We start from the raw sequence: 14659 nt of genomic DNA on the forward strand, positions 1-14659 counted from the left end.
GGTAGCTATTAGAGCATGTCACTCTACACGCGCTTGTGATTATAAATATTTCGCAATTAAAAATAATTCTTATTCTTTACTGGTATTGAATAAGAATGTATGTACGTTCTGCTTGTGAATGCGGTTACTGTTTTTGTATTAGTAAGTAGGTACATATTATATAGTGCAGATAAAAAATGTACCTATTCAATCATTTCGAATTCATTTCCAGACTGCTCCGAATTTTCATTTCACACTTGGCTTCTCTTTGTAAATTGAAAATACTTCATACGAGCATTTTGTTATCATGCATATTATTTAAATTCCATTACGATAGATTTGCGTAACGTACGTATATAAATTCAAATAACCAATGCATTTCATATATTGCAAATTCGGATTATTATTTCAATATATTTTACCGCTGTAAACAAAATAGTGTTTTCAATCGGTTTCCACATACAAAGGGATGGCGTTTACTGTGAATATTCGATCATCACGTATTATTTCGATTGCAGCGCTTCGATTTCCAATACTGATTAATGTTCCGTATCATCGGCTACAGCGACCTGGTTACCTTGGTGAGAACTGAGAAACTAGAAGAGAGATTGCATGCACCTCGTCATAGTGGAAAAATATCACACGCTTTTAGAATGCATATATCATAAATCCCGGCGTTAGCCGTCCAAATGCGCCGCATTGTCGTTTTATCCGCCTATTGATGACAGCGACAACAAAACCAATTGGATCAATTTTGGAACAACGCAATAAGACTTCAATACAATAATTATTTTGATCGATTTTTATTTTATGAATGTTTTTTTAATGAAAGTTTTAAATAATGTGACCTCCTATAAAACCTCAATGTCTTAACAACTTACTGTCTTAGTTCATCTCATGCGGGTTTAACCAAAACCCCTTAGATGAAAAGGCCGGGACACTCATTTAAAGCAGCCTCCTAAATTTGTATGGGATTTTACAAAAAAAATCGTTTTAATTTTTTTTTCAATTTTTTCTTATTTATGAAAATTTAGTTGAAATTTAGTGAAAGTTTAGTTGATTTTAAAAAAATACGTTTTTTGAAGGTTCTCGTTCGTACAAGTTAGGAGGCTGATTTGATTCAGTGTCCCGGCCTTGTTATCTAGAAGGTTTCGGTTTAACGCTCTTAGTTAATCTAATCCTGGATGTGGGTGCTTCTCCGCCTTTCTCATAATCCTGATTTCGCGTAGGTGGAACACGAATGCCCCAGAGTATATTCTGAAACAATTATTCGTAAACTAAGAAGATTACATAATAATATCTGAAATATTTTGCAATCACAAAAAAAAATCCTCGCGAGTTCAGTCAACGTAAGACCTGTTGCAATTATTTATTTAGTATAATAAGTTTATCTATTCCATCTCAAGAGAGATATTTTTGCTGCTGAATTAATTCAGCGTTTTGACTACAAGGAAGTGTACTAGGCACAGTTTACTTTCAGCAGTTAAGATTTATTATTTGAGAGTTTTATTGTTGTCTCTTATGCGAATTGCTCTGTGCTTACGTAATTACGTTTCAAGCAATAATTAGTGCGATTACTTCCTCAAAACGTAATCGTTCAATAGGGGGATTATCGGCCTCTGAGCTGCGGGCAATAATTACTCATCTTGTCATGTTTTATGGTGATTGCAAAGTCTATATCGGGGATTTTGGATCATGAGAGGGTAGACTGGCTCTGTCTGTTTTGCCTCCAATATGGGTTCCTATAATCCTTAAGTTTCTTAAGCTCCCGACTAGTAGTTGCTTTATACATAATTAGAAGAGGCTTTGACGTCGGTAGAGATACATGGGATCATCAGGCGTGGGTAACCGGTGCATTAATCTCAAACAACACATTAGTAAATCTGTATGGTGGCGTGCATTATCTCCGTGTCGTAGGCTTATCCTGCCCACGTGGCTCTGACGGGTGTGTATTGTGCTAGAATGGCGTCTTTCGTCAGATCATGAATTATTTCCGACGGTGTGATGGTTATCAAACGTCAGTAAACGCACACTCCCTGCAAGAGACATACATAAGAACTAAAAGGTAGGACTACGATCAAGATATATGATTACAACTCTCTTTTCATTCCATGCATGCCTCATACGGGCTTCATAACTCCATGATCATATTACAAAAGGTTATTGAAGGTTCCTTTATTTGTCATATTTTATGGTTGCATCCCAAATCGGATTTGTACCTATTCATAAATATTATTATTTTATATGTGAAATCAAAAATACACACATCAGACGTGACTGGGCAGAATGAGTTAACGCAGTTGTAGGTATTTATAATTTTGTAACTATTACGCGGAGAGACAATGTACATAGTTATGTATGTATATTTTTTACGAACGCCAAATTCGTCCCCAAAATTGTAGTGTTTATCTATCATTAAGTTGTACGTGATTCTTCACCATCGGCCTTACGGAATATTATGACAATTGTTAAATTACAGTTATGAAATAATGCTTTTCGAAATTATTAAGGCATGCAACGGTTTTGCGAATCATACATTTGGTGTGGTGGCATGGTGCATAGTTCGTCAAGTGACCTTTACTCCCTATTACGACACATGCCAAGAATAAATTTTTATAATTGAATATGTACACAATATTCAAGAGTTTTTTTTATTCCATTTTGTTCGATTCATTTGTTCATTCAAACGCTTACATAGAAAGTATAAATCACGTAGGAAGAATCTTTTGATAGTTGGTTAACAGTATTTTGGTACAATGCACTCCGGTAAATAAGTATGCATAATATGTAAAAGCACTCAGTTATGACAATAAAAATGCCCAAAAATATTGTGGTTCTATACAAAAGCGAATGAGAATGCACATAGTTTAATATTTTAATATTAATAATTAACAATAAAAACATTAGAAAATCGAGTCATAATTATATTTTTATTTACTCCAAACAATGGTTACGTTTCTTTCAACTTTTATTGTTTTCATAATAATTATTGTGTTTACGAGTGTTGTGGAAATGCTGCATTTATATTATTTTTGTTTGTTCTCTTCTTTATTTGAGCTAATTTAACAGATATATGTTTTATGCCGTTGTTGCGGTTGAATAAAATATGACGTAAATCCATGGTGTTTTATACTATTTGTGCAACCAAAAAGACCGAACGCATATTTCCCTACCTTCAAAGATAATTTTTGTCTCTCTGTCATAAATAGTAGAAAAATACTTCGTCCCCCCTCAAATAATTGAATTATAATTGTACCAGCGGACATGCGTGACTGTAATTCATTATTATTCGTTGAAATAGATTGACAAAATAAGTTGTACCTAGAGATATGTCATTTTATGAAGCATGTCACATATCTCGTTAGCGTTAATTTGATGAAAATTCTGACACACGATGTAACAATAAAGTTATTTTATTGTTTTACTTACTACTTGTTTCATCGCTCTCTCTCTCTCTCTTTCGTTTCATTGCCTCGTTACCCTTTATCTCATTTGTGGGCGACCTTTGTTCCTCTTCCCCAACTAATGATTCCATTAGACTGACTAATATAATTTTAATTTTATATATAATATTAACATATTGCATTTATTTAAAAGTGTATCAGGTAACAGTCAGGTAATCAATATTAATTGGGTAATCGCTAAAAGCAACACTTACTTTTTATTTAAACGCCATTACATCTCTCAGTAGTTGTTAGTGTTATTTTTTGCAATCGAATCTAAAAGTGTTTTTCTATAATTTGTCTTCTTAGAAAGTATTGCCATAATAATAATCATTTTCTTGCCCAACGATTTCACACGGACTGTCATGATTACTGTACCGCAATATGATTAAGGAGCTCAATGAGCACTTACTTCTTGTGTTGGCCGATTTCGTTTTCATTCAATTTAATTGTTTTTATCATAATCATTACTATAATTAGCTTTCCTTGTTTCTATCCCTGTCAAATCAAAATTATGATCTCCCTGAAATTGATTAAAATTTTATAATTAGGTAAATATACCTATTGGAAATTAATTTACATTGAAATGACACTTTATTTGCTATAAAAATCACCTCAAGGGCGCTGTACAAATATATTTATTAAATAATTAATACTAGAACTACTGACTTAAAACTAGTGACTTATATCTAAGACTTACATCTAGTGAATTACGACTAAGGCCTATAACTACTGTCTTAATGACGGTGACCGGATAACTCATCAAAATGATAATTCATCACATCTTTAAAAAGTTATATAAAGTCATGGAAAGTGATAAAACAAAAACTTTATTAACTGGGCTAAGTAGGTTAGGTTAGATTTTAAAGTTTTTCATCTTTTCTAATGACGTTATATCACTTTTTAAAAGTGTGTTGATTTTGTCACTGTGTTGAGTTATCATGGAACCCTTAATGACATATATATTTACATATGTAGAAACTTACAACATTATTGGAAATGAATTTACATTGAAAACAAACGTATTATTGAACATTTATTTACCGTATAAACAAACATATTATTGGAAATGAATTTACATTGAAAACAAACATATTATTGAGTTATTTCTGACGGCGCTTTCTTCAGATCCTAATTTTAGATCAGAGGCTCCTTTTTTTTTTTTTTTTTTTTTTTTTATTTAATTATTTTAATATTACATATAAACAGAGTGATCAAGTATTGCCCATCTCACTAGGTGTGAAAACGCCTGTGTTGAGATGGCAATTTACAGAGCGGTTGTTAACATACTATGAAACATGACACAATAATAAAATAAAATAATTTTTTTTTTTTTTTTAATTATACAATTCAAGTATTATAAGACAATATATTTAAAATTACTCAATGGATATGTTTATTGGAGGTAATCGATGATTTTACTTTTAAATGAACTTTTTGTTTGCGTATTTCTAATGTCAGTAGGTAAAGAATTGAATAGTTTAGTAGCATTGTATTTAAAACTTCTTTGACCATAAGAGGTTTGACAAACTGGGATGCTAAAAGATTTTATATGTGACTGTCTTAGGGCTCTAGTGCTTATTCGTTCTTCAAACATATGTGCATTTTTAAATTTTTTTTTTTTATATTTTTAAATATAATAGATGCTATTCTCTGAAAAAGAATGTATTTTATTACAGCTCAGAGTCCTTTATTTTGCGGTAAAAGCATACATAATCCTCTCTCAGGTTTTATCGTATAAATACAAAGTAATCCAGAATAATCTCTTTCGCATTTCGGAGCTCTTTTTCTCTTCAATTTATTTTATTTTAGCTGTTGTGGAATTTCGTTTGTCTATTCCATTGTTCTTGCATCTTCCTCAAAATCACCTCAAGGACGCTACAGTTGTTGCTGGGTTACAGTGGTTACAGTTGCTACAGGGCGCTGAGGTGATTTACCTATATGTATATTGCGGTAACCGGATAAATCATCACAATGATAATTCATCACATCTTTAAAAAGTTATATAAACTCACGGAAAGTGATGAAACAAAAACTTTATTAACTGTGTTAAGTATGTTAGGTTAGGTTATGGTTAATTTTTTTTTAATAGTTTCTAATGACTTTATATCACTTTTTAAAAGTGTGTTGAATTGTCACTGTGTCGAGTTATCATGGAACCGTATATTGCAACCAAAAAGAGATTATTTCTCATTGATGATGTATGGAATTATCAAAACTTGAATGCTTTGCAATAAGTATGTGGATAGTACCTTTGTTGTTACTACCCGCATAGATATCTCTCGATTACAAGGGGCCTTCGCATCTTTTTAAAATGACCTTGTATTATCGTTACACTTTTGCTGTATGGTTTGTTAGTTAGTCTCTAAAGCAACATTGAATTGTGATTTTGACTAAAATGTAACATTTTTATTGTATTTAATACTTTTTCTCATATATTACGTACAATTATACTTTTCTTCGAGTTGTACTTTTACATTTTATACTTGTTACTTTGTACTTTTCTGTGAGTTGTTGTACTTTTACATTTTATACTTGTTACTTTATACCTTTCTTTGAGTTGTTGAACTCTTACATTTTATGCTTGTTACTTAATTCTTTTGTTTGAGTTTTTGTACTCTGCTTTCCCCCGAACGAAACTAGAACCCGAACTAGCGGTGGAATATATTCCCATCTGTGGAAAATTGAAATCCTACCGGATTAGCCCGCGCTCTCATTAAACATTTATTTTAAATACCCACTATCCAAAGCCACAGAGACATTGAAATTGAAAATGGTGGGAAAATATACGATTAGGTTTGGATAAAACGTAAATCTCTAAATAGTATTAAATAAAGTCGGTATCTACGTATATATTTTTGTGCGCTTAGTTCTTATAAACTACTCAACGGATTTTGATAGGGTTTTCTCTGTCATTAAGAGAATTTCTTCTGGAAGGTTTATAAATATAATACATGCATCTTACATTAATGAAAAAGTAGATGGTAACCCACAGCAACTCCGGGTACACGACAGCTATTATCTAATAAATACTCATACATTGATTGACCTTATGATACTGGAAGTATCTACCACTCTAATAACTGCGTTTACGAACTTGTTAATTGTTTTACGCATTCATTTTTTAATATTACTTCCACGCAGTCACTGAGAGTGTTTTGAGGACTACGCTGTTATTAATTACTCTATGGAGGATCTTTGAACGTATCGAACATTGCACTTGGAACTATAATAATAATAAAACTAAATTAATTATAAGATTAATAATTTTTTTTATTATTATTACCCCACAGACGAGTTGTTAAAAAAAAACGTTGTAAAACGCAATGTTTTCGTGCTATAAAATAAATAATGTTTTCTCCCGGCTATGCCGATAAATAATGTTTTCTCCATCGAAACAATTTCAAGCCAAATCCAAGCGTTGACTACTCTTACAAATTCCCTATTTTGACGCGATTTTGTTCCTATTTTTCCCTTTTTTTACATGAAAAGCTCCACAATGCAGATGCTATTTTTGAATGTGCCGTGTCCTTACCTTTGTATTTGTTGTTTCAGGCGACGGGCGATAGCTCAAGCGGGGGCGGCTCGGGCTCCGGCATGGAGTGCCTGCAGCTGCGGTCCCCGCCCGCGCCCTTCCACTACCTCCTCAGCGAGCAGGCCAAGTCGCTAGTGGCGCTACAGGTAACATCACATATCTTTACGCATATTCATTCATGAACGTAACAATCCATATAGTTAACACACAAATATTCATCCATAAACGTAACAACCCTTATAACACACACATCCATAAACGTAAAAATCCTTTTACCATACACATGATCAAGATATCGTCGCTGTGAAATCAAACCGGCATATCTGCAAAATGCTTGTTTTTCACCAGAGCGCTTTAAAGATTTCGCATATGATATTTTCCTTTTAACGTCCGTTTGGTTCACCTCAATGCCACCTTATGAATGAATAAAATTTAGACGAATACTGCTTATTGAAGTAGTAGTTGCAAATAAATCGAAAATTGCTTAAATTAAGAGTAAAATGCAGATATGCCAGTAAGGCTTTAAAATCAGTGTAATATTTGCATTTGTGTCACAGTGGCTTCTTCTTTTGGAACCTGTTTAAGGTATAAAAAAAGACAATGTTGTCAATGAAAAATTAATTTATTGCTTCACAATTTTTTTTTATAAACAATTAACATAATACTGCTCTTTCCTTTGCTGGTAACTTCAAAGTTTCCCAATCGTTTATGGAAATCTGAATAAATTGACGGTATTATCCCGGCGGTAACTAACTTTAGGATACCATTTTTCTTCTTCTCATCAATGGTCTCTTGGAATAAGCGTGCATCAGAACAGGATTCACGCTCCCATTGCCCCGTTTATTCCTTTTCTTCGCCTCCTCCCAGGCATGTGATCCGTAGGAGGTTTTGAAGTAAAAGTTGCCGTCGTAAATGAGACAAACATCACACAGATCTTTCTTCGGTGTGAAAGTTTGTATGACTTGAAAAAACCTCTGTACTGGTAGTAGCTGATTCCTGCAAGGTTTGACTCCTTTCTTTCTGTTAGATAATCTCTGTGATCGGCGATAGATTTTCCACCATCAATATACTCCCGAGAACTTTGAGATCTGTAGTAATGACTAGGAACACTTGCGTTTACAGTTGTGGCAAGGAGGCTTCATGCTTCGTTGGTTCACTCTTCCACGGGTTTTAGACTCGTATTCCTCACCGCAGTTTCGCATCTTTCAGTTTGCTAAAGTTTTTTTTATAAAATTTGCCTATTTTAATTTATTTTTTTAACCGGGAGAAATTTTACCCGGGTCAGACATTTTGGCATATATGCCGGTTTGTTTTAGTTGAGGCTGCTATAAACGCTTTTGTTAAGTGAAAACCGGATTATCTGCCAATAAGTCATACAATAAGTCATATTTGGTAGTAATATAAATGTACTATTGTGAGATAATCCAGTTTTTCTTACATGATGGACTCATTTCCCCCTTGAAAGTTTTGAAGCAACTGGCGTATTGCGGAATAGGTCTGTCTTCTGCTAAAAAAAATGGCGATTCACGCGTAAATGCATACCGGCCCAACGCCATCTGACAGATTTTTATTCAACTATACGACATGCCGGTTCGACATAAAAATAGAAGGGAAAAAAAGAAATTTTTTGACACCAATAACTCAAAATCTCCAATTTTGCATATATGCCGGTTTGATTTAACAGCGACGATATGATGAAGGCCACCCCCACTCTCTGAGGCCAGCCACTCGGCCATACTATCAATCAAAAAACATGCGGTTTCTGTGACGGACCCTCTATAACATTGTTGCTCTTTATTGATGGAATCAAAAAACTATTCCTTCTAACCCAGATCTTCTTTTGAATTTCAGTTTTGTGTTAATTAGAACAAATTGAACGTCATCGTCTTCAGCACTAAAGAAATTACACAATATGCAATTATAATTTCACTCCTAAAATTCCGATCTAACATCCAACATTTTTTGATGGTACTGATCAATTTTCCTGAAAGTACCTACAATACAAAAGTCCGATTAAACTTCAGATTTCGATCAGTTTAATTTGGGGTCCTAGGCTGTTCAAATTTGAAATAGTCTATTCCTATCAACTTCTCATTTTTTTCAACTAGTACAAACTTATCTTGCCTTAGTTAATTTACATAAACTAAACTCATCGAAGGTCAGTAATCTGCATGGCCCTGTATGTATGCGCATGTATTAATAAGAAATATCTCCACAATTATTTGATGGTCTGGCACAAATATTAGAGCATTGTATTATTTTGTTGTGTATAAATATAACTTATTTTATTGTAAATATGGTACCATTATATACAACTTATTTTGAATATTATTGGGTTTTATCGTTCTTATCTAAATGTTTAAAGATATAATAATCATTTGATGTTATCGGATGCGATAATTGGGCATTATATTTATTTTCACTAGATAATAGCTTCAACCTTTGATACAAACGTAGATACCCGCGCCAGAGATACGTCCTTCTCTGTTTAGGTTTATTTTGAGTTTAGTAATAATCGGACAACGTTGACAATACATTGTTTCTCTATTCCCTACCATGGAGAGTTTAAGTACAATCCGGTATATAAGTCGGACGTTTGATTGGCAAACTGGTGTGAACTATTCAATTTGTTTGCAGGAACTTCAGAATGAGGTGGGCGCCCTGCTGGAGTTCCGTGACCTCGTCATCGAGACCTTCCCCAACTTGCGGTCCAAGCTGTCGGGCGGGGGGCCTCCGGGTAGCGGCGGGAGCGGCGTCACCCCCAGCCCCGTCGGCGGCGGGGGCGCGGCGCGGCGCGACTGGGAGCCCGGGGTGCGCGTACGCAGAAAGCTGCCCACGCGCGAGGCCGACTCCCTGCCCCGCAGCCGAAGCGACAGCCACAGCAAGCCGCAGGGCAAGAGCGAGGGGGCCCACAGCGTGGTGCAGGACTCCGGCTTCAGCACGGAGACCTCCTCAAGCAAGGAGGCGCACAGCACGGCCGCCCCTCCCACCCGACAACCCTCCACCTACGAGGGAGAACTCTGGCAGCTCCTGGACGTCATCCAGCACAGAGGCAACAAGCTTAAAGAAGAAGCCGAAGCCCTGCGAGGAGCCCTAGGGGACAGAAGAGCCCTCAGTCTCAATGCCCTATGCGACAGTCACGATGAAAATGATCCCGCCGGTGCATTCAGAAGAGCGATCGCGGTCGGAACATCGCAAGAACTGGCAGCTCTCAGGAGAGAAAGAGATTCGTTACTGGACCGACTTTCAGAAATGGAGGCCGAGGCTCTGGCGGGCAAAGTGGAAGCCGAGAGACTGAGGGAGCACACCCTCGTGACCCCCACCGCCCTCAGGTTGGACATGAAGCACGAGCACGAGGCGAGCACCCTCGAGTTCAGGTCGCGTCCTTCGGCCCCTGGCCCGTGCCAGTCTCCGCTGGCCTCCAGCCGGCACTCGGTGTTCGCGCCAGTGACTCCAGTGAAAACAGTGAACGGCCGTTCCGACACTCCAGTGAGACCTCGAAGAGTGAGTACCAACGCGGGAAGTGGTGAAAGTGAAGCAGTGGTGGGGTTGGATTCCGATTTGGGGAAATTGGATAGGGTTATGAATACCCCAGTGAGAAATATCAAAGTGAAAACGCCAGATTCTAGGAAAATATCTGCCATACTTCAAGAAAGCAATCCTGTGGAGTTGCAAAGGCATCTACTGATATACACCGTTCATAATCAGGTACGTTCTATTTATTTTCAATCCTTCCGTTCTCCCCTACTTGAAGTGAAGTATTTATTTACCTACCCGTATGACAACGACAGCTTATCGTTCTCGAATAGGTCACGACATGGTTATAATAGGTTACTAGTCAATACTCGACACACTATGTGTTGTCTTTTATACAGCTTCTTCGTATGACTAACACTTAATATCATTAGCGATCATTTTTGTATGACATATAAATGCTTGCCTCTCAAATCTCTTATTTTATTTTATATATTATTGTTTTCAATGGCGTAAACTTTACGTACCCGAACATTTAATATTATTTGTACAGACGGTGTATTTTTACATAACATTTTGTTATTGTGATTATTCTTTATTTGTCTTATTATTTTAACCCATTTAATGGTTTCGTAATATAATTTCGTGTTGCTTTGTTCCTACATACTCAGTTTTGATTACATCCGGTTGGCAGTTGTTTTTAGTAGAATAGGCATACCATTAGTTGAAGTAAACCGCAAATGTGTTCAGGTAATTGTCCACTTTTAGATGTATGGAATTTAAAGAGACCGCGGAAATTTAATTTCAGTGGTTTTGGACAAGTAAAAATATCTGTTGATTTTTCATCACGTGATGTCGAAATTTTTTTGTAATCTCGAATTAACATTTAAAATACCATTTAGCGGTGTCGAAGAATTAACCGACTGTTACCAACGGAAGTGATTTTGAAATTGAATATATTTTATTGCCCATATTTTTGCAGGTATGTGTGGAATGTTATGAGAACGGGGAAATTTGTTTTGAATGACGTTAGAGAGATAAAATAGTGGATTTTAATCGCAGACAAATCGATTTTTTCATAATATTTATTTATCGTAACATTTAAGACAGTATTGTATTAAAAAAATCGTGCAGAGGATCACTGAACGTCTCACTGACAAAAAAATATTGTTTGTGAACAAAAATCTTGAAACGCATCTCTGTACCAATTTGTTTATTTACATAAATAATTTATCGGTGTATTTTGATAATACGTATCTCAAATCTTAATGCGTATATAGATTCGTATTATTTGCTTCTTAGAAACTTTATTATGAAAAATTATCTTTGATACAGCAGTTGATCTAACCATAATGATGTTTTCAAACCACAAAGTACCTTAATCATGCAGCCATTAAGTTGAATTGATCTGGCCATTGATTCCATTTATTATTTTTATAGATACCTACTATACTTTTAGTACTTTATATTGATAGGTAGCGTTATAGTTTTAATATATAACATTTTCTTGTTTTGAATGGAAATTACAATAACCCAAATAATTAAATTTTTCATAATTTATCTTGAAGTGTTATCAACTCAATTCTTAATAATAATTATTCCTGCTCATTATAGATGTGTGCCTAAGCCTGCCGGGAAACGACGTGATGCTTAGTTAGTTATATTCCCACGGTAATGTAGAGTTCTACAATAAACGAGCTGTGACATCATCTGTTGTCAAATGTAGTAATGATGGTGTTGAACGTATATTTACTTTTTTTTTTAAATTTTATCGCTTTGCTTTTAGCCCGACCCCATGTTCCAGAGCCAAGGATCTTTTTACAGAGGTCATTGAGATCTTAGTACCTGTTGATAGTTCCGGTCTGATGTAATTTGCTTGCTATGGGTGTATCTAACGCAGTCTCGATTCTACCCGTCTCTTGTGCAATATAATAAAGATACAAGGTACCTGGTACCTACGCCTCCGTTCGTTACCTTCCCCTTGACATCATTTTGCGTTATAGCGGAAAACCCCTGCCTTCTGGCTGCAATATTCAATTCTGTACTGTTACAGTCTTGGATCATTTAACTGCAAAGTAAAGTTCCCGCAACTATTGTCGTGATACCGCTTCAGCGTCTTATCCAATCTCCAGATTTGAGGGTGAAAGAAGCGGGGAAAGGAAAGAGAAGAGAAAAGTCGAAGTTTAGGAAATATTTGAATGTTCTAATCTAGATAGAGTTCTATCTCAACCAATGTATTTAGTAACATTTTAACTGCTCAGGTCAGTGGGTCTCTTAAGCTTTGACAAAAAATCTTCCTTCTCACGCCTCTTATATGAACACGAAAAAAACAGAAGATGCTAGAATGATGACGTCACGTACGACCTCTCTGCTGTTGTCGTGAGGTTGAAAGAAGTGGCGGAGGGAAGATCTAGAGATAAATAGAAGTTTAGAAATACCGTCAGATGTCTAGATGTCCAGCAATGTTTGGATTTGGAGTCGGGGTTGTGGTCCCAATCAAAGCGATGCTGAGCGTATCTTTCACAACAACATGACTTTCACGACATGAGTGTTTGTTTTTCTTATGGGGAATAAAAACTCACAGCAGTATTTTATCCCACGATATCTGGGGCCAGAGAAAAGAGTATTTACTAGTACTTATCATCATTATTGACAAGTCAATGTTGCCAAAAGTTCTTCCTACTGTAATATCCTTTTTTTCTGCCAAAATAATCCACCGTGAAGGTTACACTTCATATCTACCATTTGGAATGTCGTCACTGTGTCTTGATTTGACTATAAGTCACTCTAAAGTTAAAGTGCCTGGTGAAAAACCACCGTTCAAATTCAATACTTCACTTGAAATGGCTTTAGCCATATTTAGTGACAAGATCTGAATAAACAGATGTTCCCAACCTTCCCTCCCCACTCAGCAACATATCCCCGTTATTGGGGATTACGTAGTCCCACTGGCTACGGGCAGCTGGTAATCTGAAAAAAAATATGATCATAACGCTTTAATTATCTGTTCTGCTCTCTTGCAAGTATTTTTTTAGGTAAGGTGGGTTAATGGCCTCGAATGACACCCAAAGTCCTTAGTTACAAAAACATCTGGTAAAGTTTAATAAAAAATATTTTGTTCATAATTTGACACGTCCTCTGTAGTTCTTTCGTCGATTGTTGCAGTGTGCAGTTTGCATACCTTTCGGATGCAGCGTGGGCTTCCGTCTACAGTGAGTTAATACAAATGCCGGATTGTGCAAATAAGCATTACCGCACGTCGATAAGATGGATGTGATTGGCTCACAGGTCGCCTACGCTTCCCTGCTGATTTAGAGGCCTCAATAGTGCAGTCGTCCGCATAAAAAAAGAAAACTTGCAATCGTCTAATTGAAAATAATAGAAATATAAAAAATAATTTACCAAGCCTGTATTGGAAAATAGACGTTTTTGTCTGAGCCAAATCATTCGATCGGTGAGCTCCGGCGCGACGTATTTTGCAAAGATTTTTGGCTCGCAATGTAATTTCCATCATAAGTTATAGAACTTCAACTGTTATATGTGAGGCAAAACGCCATGCTTTTTTTATTTGTTTTTTTCTTCAACATTATTTCGGAAAAAAGGTTGGCATTTTGGCACAAACTTGTCCCCTTTCTTAATGCTCGCGGCTGGCCAACCCATGAGGTAGCGGTTTAAATGCTGTCAGAACAAGCCGACCAGTCACAGGGCGTTTTGAGTGTCTCACGGTTTTAATCGTTTTTAAATGACGATTTTTTAATTCCACATGTAATCCCTAAATAGTATAAAATAAAGTCGCTATCCGCGTCTCTGTTTGTGCGCGTAGTTCTTTTAAACTAACCACCGGATTTTGATAGGGTTTTCACTATCATTTAGAGAATTTCTTCAGGAAGGTTTACATATATAATACGTGCATGTTATATTTACAGAAAGTAGAGAAAAGTCCATGTTTTGTAATCAAGTCGTAAAAAAATATTTTTGGGTGCATACATTTCTAACGCTGGCTAAACCTTATAGAGATATGTACTACGGAATTGTATATCTAAAGGCCTACAGAAAAGTCCGCGATGGTATATGTCTATCTCCTAAAGAGAACCTCTAGTAACGCCGGGTACACGTCAGCCAGTATAGAATGAAATTAATCGTCGGGTACTGGTCTGGGTTTTTTATCGCCTGTCTGGATTTGAACAGATGATGATTTGCCTTCATCAGTTCATTACCACTCATTCGT

At 36.0% G+C, this 14659-nt stretch overlaps 1 protein-coding gene across 3 annotated transcripts in view; it reads left to right on the forward strand.

The window, feature by feature from the left end:
* The window catches only part of jvl (javelin-like), a 243846-nt gene that overhangs the window by 185640 nt on the left and 43547 nt on the right, over positions 1–14659 (forward strand). For all 3 annotated transcript variants that reach the window (XR_016302631.1, XM_089635708.1, XM_089635707.1), the window contains exons 2-3: positions 6978–7103; positions 9595–10665. Coding sequence is in view for 2 of the 3 variants with exons in the window: in XM_089635708.1 (XP_089491834.1) it covers positions 6978–7103; positions 9595–10665 (1197 nt within the window). In the remaining variant the exon portion in view is untranslated. The remainder of the gene's footprint in view (positions 1–6977; positions 7104–9594; positions 10666–14659) is intronic.

Source organism: Hesperophylax consimilis, chromosome 9 (assembly GCF_061612785.1).
Source record: "Hesperophylax consimilis isolate HC1 chromosome 9, BYU_Hcon_1.0, whole genome shotgun sequence".
Lineage (NCBI taxonomy): Eukaryota > Metazoa > Arthropoda > Insecta > Trichoptera > Limnephilidae > Hesperophylax > Hesperophylax consimilis.